Source organism: Natrix helvetica, assembly GCF_964273705.1.
Source record: "Natrix helvetica genome assembly, chromosome: 2".
NCBI lineage: Eukaryota > Metazoa > Chordata > Lepidosauria > Squamata > Natricidae > Natrix > Natrix helvetica.
In genome coordinates, this window is record NC_138552.1 from 283725159 (window position 1) to 283746951 (window position 21793).

General features: G+C 43.7%; 1 protein-coding gene across 6 annotated transcripts in view; it reads right to left on the bottom strand.

Moving 5' to 3' along the window:
• CALN1 (calneuron 1) overlaps positions 1-21793 on the bottom strand; it is a 402285-nt gene that overhangs the window by 159893 nt on the left and 220599 nt on the right. For 5 of the 6 annotated variants that reach the window (XM_081941437.1, XM_081941440.1, XM_081941439.1 and 2 more), the window contains one exon: positions 21323-21447. In XM_081941437.1, coding sequence (XP_081797563.1) covers positions 21323-21447 — 125 coding nt within the window. The remainder of the gene's footprint in view (positions 1-21322; positions 21448-21793) is intronic. The other variant, XM_081941438.1, reaches the window with a different exon arrangement.

Sequence of the window (21793 nt, forward strand, 5' to 3'; positions counted from 1 at the left end):
TGGCATTTGAAGCATGCAAGCCTTAAAGCTGTCAAGTTACAAGACCCTTGCACCCCTAACCCTTTAGAAAAAACCCCTAGGGATATTCAAACTTGACAGCTTTAAGACTTTAAGGTTTAGATAGGACTCTTAGAGGCGGGCAGGACGATTGGTGAGCCAACCAATCAGTGAACGGCGGGCGGGGCAAGCGTGGTGCGGACGGGCAGGGGGAGGGAGCTGGAACTGGTTCTAAACGGCACGGTATATTTGTGGAACCTCTTCTATAGAAGAGGTTAGAACTGGCAGGAACCCACCCCTGAAGTAGGTATATATATGGAAATTTATAAAATGTATAAATGAAATTACATGTCAAAAATTACATACAAGGAGAGAGAGAGAGAGAGAGAGAGAGAGGGAGGGAGGGAGGGAGGGAGGGAGGGAGGGAGAGAGAGAGAGAGAGAGAGAGATTAATGATTGCAACTATGCAAATGACCTGTTACTTGCTTTTTATTTGTACACTGTGAGCTTATGCATTGGAGACAAATTCTTTGTGTGTCCGATCATACTTGGTCAATAAAGAATTCTATTTTATCCTATCCTATCCTATCCTTTTCTATTGAGAGAGAGAGAGAGAGAGGGAGGGAGGGAGATAGATACACATACTGTCTGCTGTTGCAGACTTCATTTGATATAGGGGTAGTCTATTAGCTTTCTAAACAAAACAAAAGAAAGATGAAAAATTGGCCTGACTAGTTTCTGTGCACTTCGAAAATGCCGAGAGACAAATATGTATTTAAAGAAATCAGGAATTAAGAAGATTCTGTGAGTCAATCAATTACATCTATTGCTGAGAATAACTGAGTCGAGAAATGTGAAGGAAGTCATTTGGAACTGCAACAATGAGTGAAAGAAGAAATTAGATTAGAGAGACAGAGAGAGGAAAAAATGGTCTGCTTAAGCCTTTTTTGTAGTAATTTGAATTCAAAAAAATGCACACTCTGAGATGAATAAGGTCCTTTCTTCCAAAAACTGACCAGGTATGTCCTCTATTTCCCATCTTCCTGAAATTTGGGGCTTGCCCGCTTTAAAAATGTCCAATTAGAGAAAAGCCTTCTCTTTCCACTGCTATACAGTGTTCTATAATTGGTATAAAATTGGTTCCAAAACCAGCTCCCAAAATGCTGAGAGGGAAAAAGGATTGAAAGAATCCAGAAATTAAGGAGATTCTGTGAGTCAATCAGTTACAGGTATTGCTGATGTGATTTTTTTTTTTTAAATAAAGCTTCTTTCATCATTCTTCATGAGGCTTGGTTTCCAAACCCCTTGTTAGTCCTGTACAGTGGTGGGTTCCAGATCCTGTTGCAACCGGTATGGTGCAACGGGGCCTGACGTCCACCACATGAACATGTGCAGCGCCTGCATGCGTCCTTACCTCCTGCGATGCTCCAGCTGCTTGGCGCAAGCGCCAAAGAGCTCAAATACAGGTAAGGATGGCGGGCGGGTGAGCCCTCCGGAGCACTGTACCAGAACGGTACCTGGTGCTCCTGGCAGGCCCCGGTGCACCCATACCAGGGTGTACCGCCTCCAACCCACCACTGGTCCTGTAGCTTCTCCTTTCATCTATAAAATACAGGGTGCACAACTGGACACAATACAGGTAGTCCCCAACTTACGACCATTGTTGAGCCCAAATTTCTGTTGCTAAGCGAGACAGTTGTTAAGTGTGTTTTACAAAGCAGTGGGTTTCACGTTTTGTTACCAATGGTTCGCCATAAATGCGCCCGGTCTTCCACGCATGCGCTTAGCCTGAAAAACATGCCTAAATCGGACGGCACAGAGCCAGGATGAGGATTTCCGCTACTGGTTTGGGTGTACCGGTCCGAACCGGCTGAATATCACCTCTGATTTCGCCCCATTTTATGACCCACAGTCGTTAAGTGACTCATGGCAGTTGTTACGTTAGCAAAACCTTTGTTAATGGAATCTGACTTCCCCATTGACTTTGCTTGTCAGAAGGTCGTGAAAGGTGATGGCATGATCCAGGACACTGCAACCATCATAAATATGAGTCAGTTGTCAAGCATCTGAATTTTGATCACGTGACCATGGAGGCGTCACTTTTTTCAGTGCCGTTGTAACTTTGAACAGTCACTAAATTAACTGTTGGAAGTTGAGGACTAGCTGTATTTCTAACAAAGTCTAACCAATGCAGAGGAGAATGAAACTACTACCTGTAGATGTAGAGGGAATGTCCTTGACCGGCCAGATCCGGTCTGCAGGGTGCTTAGTTCTGGCCCACAGGGATGGCCTGTAAACAGCAAAGGACTGGTCCACAGTGTCTCTGCCAGCTGCTCTTCCAGAGGGTTGCAGGAGGCCATCATGGCTGACAACGGGGCTGAAGGGGAGATGTGTGGCCCACCCGAACTCTGTTTTCACTGGTAGGAAACCGTTGCAGCCAAAAATGGAGCTTAGGAGCCCGTTTTCACTGGGAGACAGCTTGGGCCACCACAGGTGCCCCCTACATGAGTGACGTCAAGCTGGCCACACTCATCCTGGCCGTGCCCACCTCGGCCCCCTAGGCCAAACACAACCCTGATGTGGCCCTTAATGAAATCGAGTTTGACACCCCTGACCTTGAGGGACAGGAGGGAGATGTCAAGTCGTCTCCTACAGAAAAGTTGCTATCAACAAAAAATAGTCAGATGAGTCCAGGGCAGAAATGTAGCCTGAGAAAACCTCTTAGGCAAAATCTTTCTGTCAGAGTTTGTTGCAGAAATCAAATCCAGAAAGCACACACATGTAACTGATTCAGCAGGATTCATTAACTTCTTCATACGTAATAACACATAAGGCATATATATACAATACTAAAAGTGATTCTTCCAACGTGGTAGATACAAGCAAACAAAGGCAGAGGAGAGAACAGTTTTTTTTTTTTTTTACTTTTGCACAGACTCAGGGCTACAGAACTAAGCCACGCCCAGGCTCCATGCTGTCTCCGCTCCCATTGGCTGACCTTATTACTAAATCCTATTCCAGTTCATGAATATATCTACTCTGACTTTCTTAGTTCTCAACAAGATAAAAGGTGTTTGCAGGGAAGCACTATTAGAATTGCAATATTCTTTTTTTTTAATTATTATTTTTATTTGTTCATAATATAAATTAAAAAACAAAAAACCCAAATATTAGGAGAAATAGAGGAGGGAAAGGGGAAGAGTGCAGAAAAGAAGGGAAAAAGAAAGAAAAGGCATTGATTTTCGACTGCCTTTGTTGCAGTACTGAGTATACTAAGGAAGTAACATCGAACCTCAACTTTTTACTTTTACATAGTAGTACAAACTAACCATTTCTGTACCAACAAACCTTTTAATCGGTAAAACCTAAACTCAAAGTTTCATTTTTTTTCACCTCAAGCCCAAAGTCCACAAACGGTTTCCAAGTATATACAAAAATACTTTTCTCAGTACACTACTTTAAGAAAGGTCTCTCCAACTCTCTCTCTCTCTCTCTCTCTCTCTCTCTCTCTCTCTCTCTCTCTCTCTCATTTGATTTTTCTTGCTCATGTGTAAGAATTTGTGAGCATTGTCCTGTTGGATTTAGCCCAAAGTTAAAGTCGTTTTGAGGTCATTTTGAATTGTGACTTCAGAGAGAAGATTATTCTGTTCTTCTCTAGGAAGCTAAGACTGATTTTTGATAGCTCCTTAAAGGGAGGATTATTCTTGGGCTGTTCATGTTCCCTCTTTTATGTGGAGCCCAGAAATAGTTGAATTCCTTCTGTGAGAAAACATCAAAGAAAGCCAGTTTGGGCTAGTGGTTAAAGCATCAGGCTCGAAACCAGGAGACTGTGAGTTCTAGTCCTGCGGTAAAAATAAATAAACAAAAGACCCAGAACTTACTTTTCCACTAGAGGTAGTCCATGACTTATAGTCACAATTAAGCCCCAAACTTATGTTGCTAAACAAGACAGTGGTGAAGTGATTTTTTTGCTCTATTTTACAATTTTTATTGCCACAGTTGTTAAGTGAATTATTGCAGTTGTTAAGTCAATAACACGGTCACAATAACAAGTTGTGACATGAATTGATTTTGCTTGTCAGAAGGTGGCAGAAGGTGATCCCATGACCTTGAGACACTGCAACTGTCATAAAAACCGAATAACCAAACAACCAAATTGGAAGGGACCTTGGAGGTCTTATAGTCCAACCCTCTACTCAGGCAGGAAACCCTATACCATTTCAAACAAATGGTTGTCCGATCTCTTCTTAAAAACCTTCAGGGTTGTAGCACCCACAACTTCTGAAGGCAAGATCATTCCACTGATTAATTGTTCTACATATCAGGAAGTTTCTCCTTAGTTTCTCCTTGGTTCTCTCCTTGATTAGTTTCCATCCACTGCTTCTTATTGAACAGAAACAGGACTCTAAAAGTTATTACACAGGTGGGAACTTTTATGGAACCTTCTACTGTATATGAACCTGTCTTGGTCAGGATCCGCTGCACAAGGTCAAGTTAACCTAGCAAGGAAGAACATTTTGTCAAGATGCCACCAAGGTCTCTTGAACCTTACTTATGTCAGACCTGGAACCCATGTTTTACATTGAGCCTTCAGGCCTGCCACAATTTTCTGCTGTGGGAAAAATGGGAAGGGGGATTATATGGAGTATGGGTGATATATAGCCATAATTTATTTATTTATATTTATTTATTACTTGAACTTATTAGTCGCCCCCTCTCCCCACAGGGACTCGGGGCGACGTACAAAAGTATTATATAGCGTACAGAGGAGGTAAGAATAAATAAATAAGTTACAATACCTAAAAAAGTTAAAACCCCAGTGAAATTAACCCTTAAAAACTAAAATTACCAATTAAAAATGCCCTGGGCTGGAGAGATTCTAGTATTATGCCAGGTCAGCTAGTCGAAACAGGTAGGTTTTCAGCTTCATACGGAAGTAGCGAAGGTTGGTTGTTGTCCTGATGTCTGGGGGGAGGTCATTCCAAAGGGTGGGGCCCACTACAGAGAAGGCCCTACTCCTGGGCGTCGCCCTCTGGCACTCTCTGGAGGACGGCACCCGGAGTAGTCCCTCTCTGTGTGAGCAGACGGGTCGCAGGGATGTATGGGGCAGGACGCGATCCCGCAGGTAACTAGGCCCTGTGCCATGGAGCGCTTTGAAGGTGGTAACCAGCACCTTGAAGCGCACCCGGTAGGCCACAGGAAGCCAGTGCAGCTCGCGCAGGATGGGTGTTATATGGGAGAACCTCGATCTCCCCATAATTACCCGCGCGGCTGCATTCTGGACCAAATGCAGTCTCCGGGTGCACCTCAAGGGGAGCCCCATGTAGAGAGCGTTACAGTAGTCCAGGCGAGACGTCACCAGCGCGTGAGTGACTGTGCTCAAGGCCTCCCGGTCCAAAAGGGGCCGCAATTGGCGCACCAGGCGAACCTGGTGGAACGCCCCCCTCGCCACGGCTGCCACGTGATCTTCCATAGACAGCCGGGCATCAAGGAGGACGCCCAAATTGCGCGCCCCTTCCACTGGGGCTAATTGATCGTCCCCGATGGCCAGCGATGGCATATGCTGGTTGAACCGGGAAGCCGGAAGCCACAGCCACTCTGTCTTGGAAGGGTTGAGCCTGAGCCTGTTGTCATCCATCCAGACCCGTACGGCTTCCAAACACCGGGACATCACTTCAACAGCCTCGTTGGGGTGGTTTGGGGTGGAAATGTACAGCTGAGTGTCATCAGCGTACAGATGGTATCCCACCCCAAAATCACGGATGATCTCGCCCAGCGGCTTCATATATATGTTGAACAGGAGAGGCGAGAGGATCGACCCCTGTGGGACCCCACAGATAAGGGGCCTTGCGGTCGACCTCTCCTCTCCTGCCAACACACATTGCGTCGGGCCAGAGAGGTAGGAGCGGAACCATCGTAATACGGTGCCCCCGACCCCCAACCCCTCCAGACGGCGCAATAGGATACCATGGTCGATGGTATTGAAGGCCGCCGAGAGGTCTAATAGGACAAGGATGGAGGAACAACCCCCATCCTTTGCCCTCCAGAGATAATAACATTCTTTTCTCAGAGAGTCAAGGCCACCTTGCCCTGCAGCTGCAATGAGGTGACTGGGAAGCATCTTCTGCTTTGGATGGTGCTTGATTGGACCATGTGATGGACATGTGGGTGCAGGGGAAGGGACTTGGGCTTTCTTTTGGGTGGGGAAAACCTGGAAGCTTTCAGATTCGGGTTTTCCCAGATGTGCCAATATGACATCTCTAATAATATGGAACTTTGAGGAAACTCAAGCCTCGGAATCTTCTTTTGTTGAGGGTGTTACTTGGAGCCCTGACAACTTCATTCAATTCCGTATTTTCTATTCTATTCTATTCTATTCTATTCATTTTAACGCCATCCAGAACTGGCTAGCTGTACCCTGCCTTAAGAGGCTTTACCGCTCAGATCACCCTACCCCTGTCATACCATACACTGACTGCCGAGCATAAGCAGAGGGATGAGATGGTTGAACCAGCTCCCTTTCACGGAGCACCTGGTTGCACGAAAGCAATTTGAAGAAGCCATCCTCCCTCCCTTATCTCCCCACGCAACAACACTGTGACAGTGGTATCATGAGAAGCAGCTTGAATAAGGTACATTAAAAATGAAAAGCATAGATTAAAATTGCATGCATGCATCATTAGCAGAATACAGCAGGTCTTTTTTTTAAAAAAACAAAAAATCTGTTCCAGACTCAGCAAGAACTATTCACACTACAGTACAGTAACAAGGTCCCCTTAGGTAATTCAAAAGAAGACTTGTTATATCACACCAAGTGTAAAAGTACACAGCTATCAAAGGAGAAAAAAAAACTTGCAATGAGCAGTTGGCTAGGGATCATAGAATACCGGTGAGACCTAAAAACATATCCCCGTAATTATAAAGGCTTTTAGCTGCAGATTGGCAAAATCACTATTTTCCGGCACATTTTCAGCAGTGTGCTAAAATCAGGATAAGCATCTCTGATTCAGAAGAAAACTCAGATTTTTTTTTTGATACTAGAATACACAAAGCTACATATTATTTTGTTTTCCTCTCAATTTATTATCTATTTTTTAAATGTTCCCACCAAAAGGGAAAAGCCAGTTTGACATAGTGATTAAGGCATGAAGATAATAATATCTGGGAGGCCAGGAATTTCTACTCCTATGTTAGACACAAAGTCAGATGAGTGACCTTGGGCCAACCACTCTCATTTACCTCGTTTCCCCAAAAATAAGACTGAGTCTTATATTAATTTTTGCTCCAAAAGATGCATTAGAGCTTATTTTCTGGTTAGGTCTTATTTTGGGGGGAATACGCTACTAAATGCATCCATCTGGCTGATAATCTTAACTGGGGCTTATTTTGGGGTAGGGCTTATATTACGAGTATCCTGAAAAATCATGCTACGACGTATATTCTGGTTAGGGCTTATTTTCGGGGAAAACAGGGCAGTCCCAGCAAGAAAGCAATGGCAAAACACTTCTGAAATAGTGCCAAGAAAACGGTAGGGCCTTAATCAAGCAGGAGTCGACATTGACCTGAAGGCGCAGACAAACAAATGAAAATACCCAAAATGTAGCAGCACATAGCAGCATGCCTGGGTTCAGACATCAAAGAAGTAGGTGACCTGGTTAGGAGACCACAAAGAAATCCCAGCGCTATAGAGTAGACTAAGAAATTAGAAGACGGTAATGGTGAACAGCTTCCATGTTGTTGCAACAAAAGTCACACAGATATACCCATGAGATCACCAGAGGTGACTTTTTCCTAGGGTGACTGCTGTCTCCTTAGGACAGGGGTGTCAAACTGGATTTCTCTGAGGGCCGGATCAACATTGTAATTCTCCTCCTGGGGCCTGTCGGGGGGAAGGAGATGGGACGGACGCCTCCTCCAGCACCCTGCCAGCCGAAACGGGGTGTGGGGGCTGTGCGTGGCCCACCCATGCCCATTTTCAGCCTGGACAGCCTCCTGCAATACCCTGCCAGCCAAAACGGGGCACAGGCAGTGCATGAAGCCCCCTGTGCCTCATTTTGCTGTCAGAGGCACCAGGGACTGGTCCCGTGGGCCAGATTTAAGCAACCGATGGGCTGCATTCAGCCTGCAGGCTTTGAGTTTGACACCCCTGCCTTTGAAGAAGCAACTGTCTGGAATACTTGTGGAATACAATATCAATTCTGTCTTTCTCTGGAGAGGAATTACAAAGAGCCAGTATAATCGCTGGCTCATCATTCTGCTGTAGTATTGTGGTAGAGTCATTCTGCTGCAGTCATCGTTTCGCCAGTTCTTCTCCAGCAGTCCAAAACGTCAGTGACCTTCTGATCAATCATGTAACATTTAGAAATATTTTGCATGAATCTTGTTAAGATTTGGGAATATATTTTTTTTTAAATCCAATGTTGCCCATTGGAATTCCTTGCCTTAAAAGGAAACTCATTCGTTTTTTAATCTTTAAAAAAGATTCTTGCCATCAAACATCCTACAAGTGTTGTATTATTTCATACAATATAAAAACATCATACAGTACAACAGCATACCCCAATCAAAAGGAGGGCGGGTGGCAGCTACTCAACCCTACTTACAAGTACCTCCAAGAAAAAGAGCTGGTGCTACCGAGCAGATAGAAAGACAAAATTTTCATTTGAGAACCAGGCATGGAACACACCTCCCTAAGACTCATTATTCTAAGAGTCAACCAAAAGACCCTGTACTTATTAGTTTGAAGTACAAAAAGAGTATTTGGAAGCCCTATTAATCAACAATGAGTTCAAGTGATGCTTTAACTGCTCAGAGTTACCTGGTTGAGCTGGATGGCTACAGAAAATGAATGAATGAAAGAATGAATGAATGAATGTTAAATTAAGGAAGCCATTTTAGTTTTATAAGCCATGATTCAAAGCTTTGTGTCTCATATATCATATAACCCATGGTCTGGTACAGAGTACCAGTGGTGGGATTCGAAACAATTTACTACTGGTTCTGTGAACATGGCTTGGTGGGCATGGCATGGCTTGGGCGTGGCTTGGTGGGCATGGCAAGGGAATGATACTGTAAAATCCCCATTCCCTCCCTACTCCAGTGGAAGGTTAATGAAAAATCCCCATTTCCTCCTGATCAGCTGGGACTCGGGAGGCAGAGAATAGATGGGCCGGGACAAGTCAGGGGTGGTATTTACTGGTTCTCTGAACTACTCAAAATTTCCGCTACCGGTTCTCCGGGATTGGTCAGAAACTGCTGAATACCACCTCTGGTGTGTACTGAATCTTAAAAACCTGGACCTAACTTTTCCCTTCTGATCAATCTTAGATTCTCACAAGTTTAACCTAAGAGTTAATTTGATGCCGCTGCATTCCCTCAACCCATTCAGCCTGGTTAATGCCTTACCTCATTTGGTGACTTATAATATATCAAACCATATACATGATTTGGGGAATGAGTGCAGGCAGCAATACACTAACCTGCAAGCAACCAATTAATCTCAGTGTTGAGACCATTTACTCCCTAAGTAACTTCCTGACTTGCTTATTATGTAAATGTGGCCAAAGGGTATCTTTGCAGTCTGTTCAGCTTCCAAGGATAATTTTGCATCCTCTCAAAAACACAGCCTTTTTAGGCTGTCAATCAACATAGCCGAAAGCCAACTAGGGAATTACATGCATCCACAAAATTAAACAGATGTTTATTCTGTCTTTCCATCTTCTGACAATAACGTCTACTATAATGACACTGTAGAGTTGTCTCAGCAAGGGTGATTCCATCTACTGATAAGCCCCCTTTCCCCATTTATACAGCACTTGCTTGCTTCTTGGAAATTTAGAGGAGCAAAGGCAGAATTCGAAAGGGAGAGGCTGCATAAACCTTTTGGGAGAAAAGCCAACATTTCAAGCTCAAACAGCATTTCAGCTGCCTGAATTAATTTGCTCAAGCCAAGGCATCCTTACCCATATGCTACATATTTAAACAGAAAACCTTCTAGCACCTTTGAAGCCTCTAAAGACATTTGTTATGGATAGCACATCACTTTCAACTTGGCCATTTTCTTAAGTTACACAACTTAATGCCAACTAATGTAGCCCTCCCTGAGTTAATTTCCTCTGCAATTATCAGAGTGCTCTTGAAAAGAGAGGGAGGAGAAACTTCTCAGAAGAAATTATAATGGGCCTTTCATGCTGTTTTCTATCTGAAAGAAAGATAGATTTAAAAGATCAGACTGGGGGGGGGGGAACTACCTCCGTTACTTTATTTAAATACCATTTAAATATGAGCCAACCGTGTGTGCAGCAGCTGCCAAAAAAGCCAACACAGTTCTAGGCTACATAAACAGAGGGAGAGAATCAAGATCACATGAAATGTTAATACCACTTTATAATGCCTTGATAAGGCTACACTTGGAATACTGTATTCAGTTTTGGTCGCCATGATGTAAACAGAAGTGGAGACTCTAGAAAAAGTGCAGAGAAGAGCAACAAAAATGAATAGGGGACTGGAGACTAAAACATATGAAGAGCAGTTGCAGGAACTGGGTATGTTTAGCTTAAGAGAAAGAAGGACGAGGGGAGACATGATAGCAGTTTTCCAATATCTCAGGGCTGCCACAAAGAAGGGGGAGTCAAGCTATTCTCCAAAGCACCTGAGGGCAGGACAAGAAGCAATGGGTGGAAACTAATCAAGGAGAGAAGCAACTTAGAACTGAGGAGAAATTTCCTCACAGAACAATTAATCAGTGGAACAGCTAGCCTCCAATGCCCCAACACTGGAATGCCCCAACACTGGAAGTCTTTAAGAATATGTTGGATAGCTATTTGTCTGAAATGGTGTAGGGTTTCCTGCCTAAGCAGGGGGTTGGACTAGAAGACCTCCAAGGTCCCTTCCAACTCTTCTCTTCTCTTCTCTTCTCTTCTATTCCATTCCATTCTATTCTTCCTGAATTGAAGATGATTTTCACATGAAAAGGTAAGCTGCACCGCCGTTGATCTCAAATAGCAAAGATGCAGTTAGTACTTGACTGGGAAGCATGAGAATTCATAAGGCCATAACCTGAGCTGAGAAAAGTCCCATAAAATGGCCATGGAACATCAGTTCCACACTGTTGGCAGGAAAACTATATAAACACATCAGTGTCTTTACTGGGAATTGAGCTCACCTTTATGCTTGCAAAAAAATGGGGGTCGAGGGAATGCAAAGTCCACCTTCCAGGTAAATACAGCAACATAAATTGCTCCAATTTGTTCTACAAAGAAAGAAATGGGCTCTGCTCTCCGAATTGATCATCTTTAAAGGCTAAGGTAGGTATTGCTCAATCGCATTTCTCAGGAGACAGTTCCTGGGATTTCCCCCCTGTTTTCACACCTCACTAGGAGTAAAGAAAAGTTTACTGACTTCTCTATAAATGGTTGCTGGGTGGGCGTGGCCATGGGGACATGGACTAGTCGGCTTCCTGCACCACAGCAGCGGGGGGCCCTCCCCAGGCTCCAGAGGCTTCCCTTGAGCCTCCAGGAAGGCGAAAACAGCCTCCCCTGGGCTCTGGAGATCAGAAATGGGGCCGTTTCTGGACTTCCGGTAGGCCTGTTTTTCACCCTCCTAGAGTCTCTGTGTGGGCCCTGAAACTTACCAGGCATGATGAATGGACTGCATGGAGACTTCTGGGAGGGGAGGAGTGTGCAGGGTCAGCCAGTCCTTGTAACTACCGGTTCAGCGAACCAGATAACATCCAGTTTGCCTGAACCAGTCCGAACCAGCTGAATCCCACCCCTGGCTGATTTCCTAAAAGACAAAGTTCCTTGCTAGCTTTAGTGAGCATACATCTGGGTTCTTTTGGAAAGAATTCCATTGTCACTGTTCTGCAGAAACAAGCCCATTTAATATTGCAGCAATGGTGAATGGGGAGGGACCATGAAGTAAGCAAGATATAGGTAGTCCTCATTTAATGACCAGTCACTTAATGAGCATTGGAAGTTGCGAAGAACTTTAAAAAAAAAACAGTCCTCAAAGTTAAGACTCCCATTGTTCCCTGGAGTGATGTGACTGCATTTCAAAAACTTGGCAAACAAGTTGTATTTGCAATGAATTGTAGCATCCCATTGTCCGACTTGCCCAAAATGGCTCAAGTGCCTATTGCATATGTTGGATTTGCTTAATTACCATATGGTTCACTTAATGATGTGATTTGCTTAACAACCACCTTAAAACAGCCATAAAACTGAGTCTAACCACATGGTGACCCACTTCAAAACCACAGTGACTTGTAGCCAAAATTCCAGGCTCCATTATGGTCGTCACTTGAGGATTACCTGTAGATAGGATAGCATCAGGAGCCTGGAAGTTACTTAAACAGGGAATGGTTGCTCTGAAAAGTCTGTACAATTGCTCTGGTTTAAACCTCCTCTTAAGTCTGGCCATTTGGAGGAGGCCTAGGGGCCAGGATACCACTATCCGTCATTCTTTTCAGCCACTATGCAGACTGTAGCTCTAGATCAGGGATGTCAAACTCAAGGCCCACAGGCCGGATTCAACCTGTGGGATGCCTCGATCTGGCCCGCACGGCTGTCCTGAAAACAGTGAGGGACCGGTCCATGGTGCCTCTGCCAGAGAAAATGGAGCTCAGTAGGGCTACACGTGCTCCCCCCCCCTCCCTGGCTCCATTTTCACTGGCGGAGGGCTAGCAAAACAAACTAAAAACAAAACAAGAGGATGAATGTTTCCCCTTTTGCATTTGAGCATGCAAGAAGAAACAGGAAAGGAGAAAGGAAAATAAGAAAAAGATGGGAAGAGAGGAAGGAAGGAAAACGGAAAGAGAGGAAGGAAGAAGAAAGAATGAGAGGGAAGGAAAAAGAAGAAAAGGAAGGAAGGAGATTATCATGAGAGGGAGGGAGGTCTGAGGAAAGTCCTGCCTTAGCACTTGGCCACCACAGGTGCCCACAACATGAGTGACATCAAGCTAGACCAGAGGTGGGTTGCTCCCGGTTCGGCCTGGATCGGGAGAACCGGTAGTGGTGGTGGCGGGAGGCTCAGCCCACGCGCATGCGAGCACGAGTGAACCGGTAGCACCGGGATTTGCAACCTAGCTCTGAGCTGGACATGTCCCCCTGGCCACGCCATGCTTCCCCCGAGGTCAAATGCAACTTGATGCGACCCTCAATGAAATCGAGTTTGACACCCCTGCTCCAGATTAACCCCTTCCCACATGAAAAGCGACCCTTGGCTGGATTCTCGTGTAGATTTTTAGTGAAATGAAAAAAAAAAGTGGCAGCATCTGATGCAGAGTACAAAAGAGGGCCAGACACAGCTGCTCTTGCGGGAGACAAATGAGGCTATTTTTTTCGTTTTCCCACTGCTGTTTATAGCTTGCTTTGCCTCCATCATCCACTTAATCCTGCCAATAGTAAGCATTGGTTTATAGACGACGGCAAGAGAATATTGCAAGAAGCAACAGAGCAAACAAGGAATGGGATAAAGCTACAACTTATTTTTCCTCTCCTGTGGTCTTGCCCAGTGTTGAAAACTCAGGCCACAGAATGGAAATAAAAGAAGCAAATACATGTTAGTCCTCTCCTTACAATCACAACTGACCTCAACATTTTGGTTGCTAAGCGAAACAGTTGTTCAGTGAGTTTTGAGACTGTACACCGCCCCGAGTCCCTTTTGGGAGAGGGGGCGGTCTATAAATATGAATAAAGTAAAGTAAAGTAAAGTAAGTTTTGCCCCATTTTACGAACTTTCTTGCCCCTGTTGCTAAGTGAATCACTGCAGCTGTTAAGTTAGCAACATGGTTGTTCACAGTGAATCTGGCTGCCCTATTAATGTTAAATTAATATTTACTGACAAAGAAATAAAGGGAGACTAGTATAGATCTATTTCAAGCTATTTAGCTCTCGTCAGCTAGCCATACCCTTCTGGGATTTGAACCTGGGCTGCTTGCATATTACGCAGATGTATTAACCTCTAAGCCACTGGTTTTCCTTGCTTGTCAGCTGTACCAGGGTAGTGATTATGGTGTTTTTTTCTATCAGGGCAACCAGGTCTACCCAAATATGGGATGAAGCATACTGATTTCGTGACAAACTATTTTGTGTTAAATTTATATTTATCAATGAAGAAATAAAGGAGCCCAGGTTTGAATCTCAGAAGGGTATGGCTAGCTGATGAGAGCTAAATAGCTTGAAATAGACCTATACTAGTCCCCCTTTATTTTTTGTCAGTAAATATAAATATAACACAAAACTGTTTGTTGCAAAAGTGACTGCCTGTGAAGGCTCCTAGATTGGAGCTGAAAGGCAAAAGGGAAGATGTATGCTCCTTCCCATATTTGGGTAGGCCAGGTTGTCCTGATAGAAAAAACACTTCTTCCCTATTAATGTTGCTGGGCAGAAGGTCACAAAAGGTGACCCCAGGACACTGCAAACATCACAAATATGACTCAGCTGCCAAGCATCCAAATTTTGATCAAGGGACCATTGGAGATGCTGGCCGTTAAGTGTAAAACACAATCATAAGTTACTTTTTTCAGTGCTATTGTAATACATGGTTGCTAAATGAACTGTGAGAAGTCGAGGACCACCTGTACTTTGGCCTACCGTAAGACAGGAATAGGCCACATACAGATTGCACATGATTCCCTTCCCCCATCACACACACACACACACACACACACACACACATGTATGTATGTATGTATGTATGTATGTATGTATGTGTTGTATTTGTGCTGATAAATAAATAAAGGGAGACTAGTATAGATCTATTTCAAGCTACTTAGCTCTCATCAGCTAGCCATACCCTTACTGGGATTAGAACCTGGACTGTATTACATATTAGGCAGATGTATTAGCCACTAAGCCACAGGCTCTCCTCCTTATCAGCTAAGCCAGGGGAATAGGTATGTATTTGTGTTACAACCCCTGGTATGCCCAAATATGGGAGGGAGCTCACTACTCCCTCTTTCTGTCCTTCGGCTCATTACAGAAGACCATACAGGCAGAAAACCATCTTAAAAATCCGTCCCCCACCTTCACCCCGGGGTTGTTAAGAGGCAAAAAAGGATCCTTTATTGAGCCCTCTGACAGTGAAAAGGGCCAGAGCGCGTGGCCCTCCAGAGCTCCATTTTTGCTGTCAGAGGCACTGACTGTGGGCTGGTCCTTGGCTGTTTCCAGGGAAGCTTCACAGGCCAGATCTAAGCACCCCGCAGGCCACATCTGGCCCCTGGGCCTTGCGTTTGACACCCCTGCCCTAATCTCTCACTGAGGCACTCCTTAAGATTTTCCCAGCTGTGTAGAAATCTTTCACTTGAGTTTTACGCATACACTTACACACATACACATATCATTCCTATACATGGGGAGGGGGCAGTGGTGAACTCTAAAAAAAATTACTAGCGGTTCTGTAGGTATGACTTGGTGGGCGTGGCTTGGTGTGGTCGTATGACTGGGTGGGCGTGGCTATGTAGTCATGTAATTGGGGGATCAAAAGACAAACTCACTTTAACAATGTTCTGCTGGAGCAGGGTTGTACTAGATTACCTCCAGATCCCTTCCAGCCCTGGATTATCCTCTGAAGCTGGTTCTAGTGCCAGGTTTGTAGTCCTTCCTTCCTCTCCTTTTCCCCTTCCTTCCTTCCTTCCTTCCTTCCTTCCTTCCTTCCTTTCTTTCTCAGCATCCCTCAGGGAAGCCTGCTGGGGGGGGAAATTGAACCCCCTCCCCGCGTTTCTGGAGAACCTGTAGTAAGAAAAATGCTTACAAAGTTTTTTTAAAAGTTCCAAAGATCAGCTGTGCGACGTGCGATGGTCGGAACTTTTTTTGTTTACTTTTTTTAGTATTTTTTACTACCAGTTTGGGCGAATCTGTAACATTTCACCCCTGGGAAATGGGCAGAGTTTATTATGAAAAGGAATGATATCCCAACCCCATCTCATCTAAACACAGATCACAGAGAGCGAGATACTTTCCCTTCGATCTAAGTGGAACTCTTCCTTTTCACCTTAGACTGCTGAAATTTCCCCAAAGCAGCAAAATCTTGGTCTAGCTGAAAACCTGGAATGTTGCCAGCAAGCGAAGATCTGCAATAAAAACAGTGCTAGGAAAGGAAAACAGTGTTGGGATTCCCACGAGAAATCTGCTGCCTAACAGGTGAAGAATAAATAGGCTATTAGCAGAAAAGAAGCCCGGTGTTGTGCAAGGAACGTGCGGCAATACATCCTCACACAAGCAAGCCCAAGACAAACAAGGCATGAAAGGATGGGGTGTACTGGATCTCACAGCTGTTACAAATAACCTGCCACTTATCTGATTTTCGTAATGGGAGGGCATTCATAATTTCTTCCCCTATAAGAATAAGTTCTAAGACAATTTACAAGTTCGTTTGCAACTGTACAACTTCAAATGTATGGGAAGGAACGCCGTGTTTGGTTTCTAAAGCAGGGATCAGAAATCTGCCTTCCCCCATATATGTTATTACTATTAACATCACAAGAACAGGCATTATCTATCTATCATCCATCATCTGTCTTTCTCCATCTATCTATCATCTATCTATCTATCTATCTATCTATCTATCTATCTATCTATCTATCATCAACTGTCTGTCTGTCTGTCTCATCTATCTATCATCTATCTATCTATCATTCTCTCTCTCATCCATCCATCCATCCATCTATCTATCTATCCATCCATCTATCTATCTATCATTCTCTCTCTCTCTCATCTATCATCTATCTATCTATCTATCTATCTATCTATCTATCATCTATCTATCATCTATCTATCTATCTATCTATCTATCTATCTATCTATCTATCATCTATCTGAGCTTCGGTGGTGCAGTGGTTAGAGTGCAGTACTGCAGGCTACTTCTGCTGACTATCAGCTGCCTACACTTTGGTAGCTCAAATCTCACCAAGCTCAAGGTTGACTCAGCCTTCCATCCATCCGAGGTGGGTAAAATGAGGACCCAAATTGTTGGGGGCAATAGGCTGCTTCTGTAAACCGCTTAGAGAGTGCTGTGAAGCACTATAAAGTAATATATAAGTCTAAGTGCTATTGCTATCTATCTATCTATCTATCTATCTATCTATCTATCTATCTATCTATCATCTATCTATCTATCTATCTATCTATCTATCTATCTATCTATCTATCTATCCATCCATCCATCCATCCATCCATCCATCCATCCATCCATCCATCCCTCTATCTAATGTATATTGGCGCCTACTCATACATGGCAACTCAAGACAGCTTGCAGAATATAAAAGAAATAAAAAATAATACCCCCCACCCTCCTGACAACACACATTCATACCAGCCATTTCATGGGCTCCATCCCGCTCTGAGTTCCCCAGGCCTGCTGGAAGAGCCACATCTTCAGGGCCTTCCAAAAGAGAGTGGGGGCCAGTCTAATTTCTGGAGGGATGATGTTCCAGAGGGAGGGAGCCACCATGGAAAAGGCCCTTCTTCTGGGTCCCACCAGGTGTATCTCCTTAGGGGACGGACCCTGCAACATTCCTTCCTTTCATGCTCTAGTGGCTCGGGTAGATGTGGCCGGCAAAAGACGTTCCCTAAGATAACCTGCTCCCAAGCCATGAAGGGCTTTGAAGGTGACAACCAGAACCTTAAATTGCATCCAGACAGCAACCAATGCCAGTCACTCCTCAATCACTCTCTCTTAATCCAACAGATCTGAGAAGGTCGTTGTTATGGGGAAAATAGGAGAAGGAAGGTGCTTTGAACATGTTCGACACCTTGAATTATTGCAAAAACAATAAAGGCAGGTTACAAATAAATATGAGTCATAAAGTAGTATGGCTAGGACAACAGACCTAGTAGTAATGGATAAACAATAATAACGTCCCACGCATGGTTTTATTTTAAATATTCCTGCATCGGTAAAATTGAGGACCCAGATTGTTGGGGGCAAGTATGCTGACTCTGTAAACTGCTTAGAGAGGGCTGTAAAGCACTGTGAAGCTGTATATAAGTCTAAGTGCTATTGCTATCATGCTTTAATGGCATTTCTTAAGCTTGACAACTCTGAGATGCATGGACTTCAACTCCAAGAATTTTGGGAGCTGAAGTTCATACATCTTAGAGTTGTCAGGCTTGAGAAACACTGCAGTATAACTTCCACTCTGTCTGATTACTTATTTATTAACACATTTATTTGGCCACCAAACTCACAGGCGGTAACTCTGAGCATCTTAGATTAAAATTCCAAAAAGTAAAAATCCATAACGCACACATGCATCTCCTCTGTGGCAACAGGCACAATAACACCAACTCCTTGATTGTCTTTGTGTCAACCTGGAGTCTCCAGACTTGCCTTTGCAATATAGTGAGCCAAAGGTCTTGTTTTGCTCATGGCTGTTTGGCAAAATAGCACTAGAGTCAGAGTCAGCATATTGCCCCCCCTCCAACAATTGGGGTCCTCATTTTACCCACCTCGGAAGGATGGAAGGTTGAGTCAACTTTGAGCCTGGTGAGATTTGAACTGCCAAATTGCAGGCAGCCGGTAGTCAACAGAAATAGCCTGCAGTACTGCACTCTCACCACTGGGTCACCACAGCTAATGCTTTTTTTGCTGGGCGCCCAATATATAGTGTTAACAAAATTATGTTGTATCTTCAGAGAGATTTGGTTGTTTCAGATGAGCTGGGCAAACCTGGGCGAATGCATAGCAGCCCACTCCTGGGTGTGCATAAGCACACCAACATGCTTACCATCCTGTCTTACTGTCCCCATTTATCTTTATTTACTTCCTTTGCTCATGTTTATGTTCTTACCTACATTTGTTATCCTGCATATGTTTGACAAACAAACAAACAAACAAACAAACTGCAGTGATTCACTTAGCAACTTTGGCAAGAAAGATAGTAAAAAGGGGCAAAACTCACTTAACAACTGTCTCACATAGCAATAGAAATTTTGGACTCAGTTATGGACTAGCTGTACATATGTGTCTCTGAATTTATGTCTCTAAGGGCCACTGGAGGCATGTTCTAGGGATGGAGTTTTCTTTTTTATACAGAATTGCACTCTTTTGGAATAATGTGGGAGGTGATTCAGCCATTTTAAATACCAGCATTGGAGGCTTAAACTGTAATGCTCCAATCCATTTTGACCTTGCAAGCTTCCTCTCCCCAAGCGTTAAAAAATGCACGGAAGAAATTGGCTTTTTGTAAATTAAATTTGGACAAAGTGGTCCCAGATTGTCAAGGAATTGGAAAGTGGAGGCTGGGGTCAGACCGTGAGCTGTTCTTTGATTGCAGCAATAAGGCAGGACTGAAGAGAGCAGCCAATATTCCAAAGGGAATACTGGAAAAATAAAAATATTGGGGAAAGGGAATAATAAAAATCCAATGTGGGAACATAGGTGAGGCGTAAAGGATTGTGCATGTCATGGAAAAAGTGAGCATAGCAACTCCGTGAATCTCAAATAATTTTAACAAAGCATTCCACTTCAAACATGTCAATGGAAAGGTGGCAATTCTATGCAGATACACATTTTTGACGTTATTCCAGAACACACAAAAGCTGATCGAAATTGAACTTAGTCATGGAGTTAATTATGCTTCAAATAGACTCAGGGAAATCAAGGGCTCTTAAATTAATTATAGCTATGTCCCTTGATGTCAAGGAAACATCTCTAAGTATGATCAATATTATTATTGTGAGATCAAAATCCATGATTGTAGTTATCATGCTTTCTCTCCATCTCTCCTTTTCTTTCTCTCTCTCTCTCTCTCTTCTATCTCTCTCCTTCCTTCCTTCTTTCCCTCCCTCCCTCCCTCCCTCCCTCCCTCCCTCCCTCCCTTCCCTTTCTATCCTTTCCTCCTACCTATGGTATATATGTTTTGGAACTGATAGCTTTTGAAACGGAAGCAGCCTTCTTTGGTTTCATAAATTATATGCAAGCCTGGTACTAAGGAAGTATTCAAAAAAAGAACCTAGGTGTTCAAGATATTACCAAATTCACTTTTGCTTATGACTTCAGTAAATCCTGCAAATTCTGTGGATCTGATACATAGATAAGGAAAATTCAGTCGCCATGAATATTCTCTCCAGTTTTCCTTCACTACAGTGGGTTTAATTCTTGACTTTGCCCTCTTGTATATCTGAGTTCCAGAAAAATAAAGTGTTAATTTTTAAAAAAATAATCCATATCCTATACATGGTTTAAACCCCAGCAACCAATATTAGGTAAATGTAAAGGTTCCCCTCACACATATGCTAGTTGTTCCGAACTCTAGGGGCACCTCCATTTCAAAGCAGAAGAGCCAGTGCTGTCCGAAGATGTCTCCGTGGTCATGTTGCCAGCATGATTAAACGCCAAGGGCACATGGAACACTGTTACCTTCCCACCAAAGGTGGTCCCTATTTTTCCACTTGTATTTTTACATGGTTTCGAACTGCTAAGCTGGCAGAAGCTGGGACAAGTAACGGGAGCTCACTCTGTTATGAGGTGCTAGGGATTCGAACTACCAACCTTTCTGATCGACAAGCTCAGCATCGTAGCCACTGAGCCACTGTATATAACCAATATTACCGTATTTTTCAGAGTATAAGACACACCGGAGTATAAGATGCACCAAGGTTTTGAAGAGGCAAATTTTTAAAAAAGTAGGTAGGTAGATAGAGGGAGAGAGAGAGAAAAAGTAGGTAGGTAGGTAGGTAGATAGATAGAGGGATAGAGAGAGAGAGAGAGAGAGAAATACAGTAGGTAGGCAGGGAGAGAGAGAGAGTAAGTAGGTAGGTATGTAGATAGAGGGAGAGAGAGAGAAATACAGTAGAAAGGTAGGGAGAGAGAGAGAGGAAGTAGGTAGATGGAGAGAGAGAGAGAGAGAAATACAGTAGGTAGGGAGAGAGAGAGAAGGTAGGTAGCTAGGTAGATAGAGGGATATATACATATATAGAGAGAAATACAGTAGGTAGGTAGGGAGAGAGAGTAGGTAGGTAGGGAGGTAGATATTTCCAGGTGTATTTATCCATGTGCTGGAGAAGGAAATCGCTGACAACCTGCAGCACCTAAGACTTTGTTTCTGCAGGCACAGCACTTGATCAATGTAATTCTCATCAATCAGTTAAAGAGCTTTCCAAAAGGAAAAAAAAGTTTTTGCACTCTGCAAGCCTCCCAAAACCGGCCTGTTTTTCGCGAAAACGGACCTGTTTTTTTTCAAATAAAAGGCATGAATAGCCTGGGGGGGGGGCTTGCAGAATGCTCCTTGGGGGTTGGGGGACGGGCAAAAACAAGCAAAAAACGGCCCGTTTTTAAGTGATTACCATCCCTGCTCCCAACCAGCAGTTTAGTCAATCCTTACCATCCAATTCTTCCACTGAGATGTTGGCCAACTGTTCACTGTCGCTTCCTGCTGAGAGGGACCGGTTCAGATAGTTTCCCTTGTACAGCAACCCAGCCGTAACATGGTGGAATGGCATCTTCTCCCTAATGGTAGAAAGACAGGAAAGGACTTTCACATTCTCATTCATCTCTAGAATTAAAATCACGGCATATTAGAAATAACAGGTGATGCAAATAAAGGCGCGTACAACTAGTTTAACAATTTAATGACTGTCACTTAAATAAAAGGTGCTTTTTTAAGGAGGCAACTGGATTTCCCTGTTTTTTTTTTCTTTGAAGACATTTCACTTCTCATCCAAGAAGCTTCTTCAGCTTTGATGGGACAGTGGGGAACGGAAGGGTTGATATTCCTTGCAGACAGCTGGTCATTTGCATTCTTTTAGAGAGTCGTTGAGACCATGAGAGGAGGTTTATCTGTGTCCTCAGGATC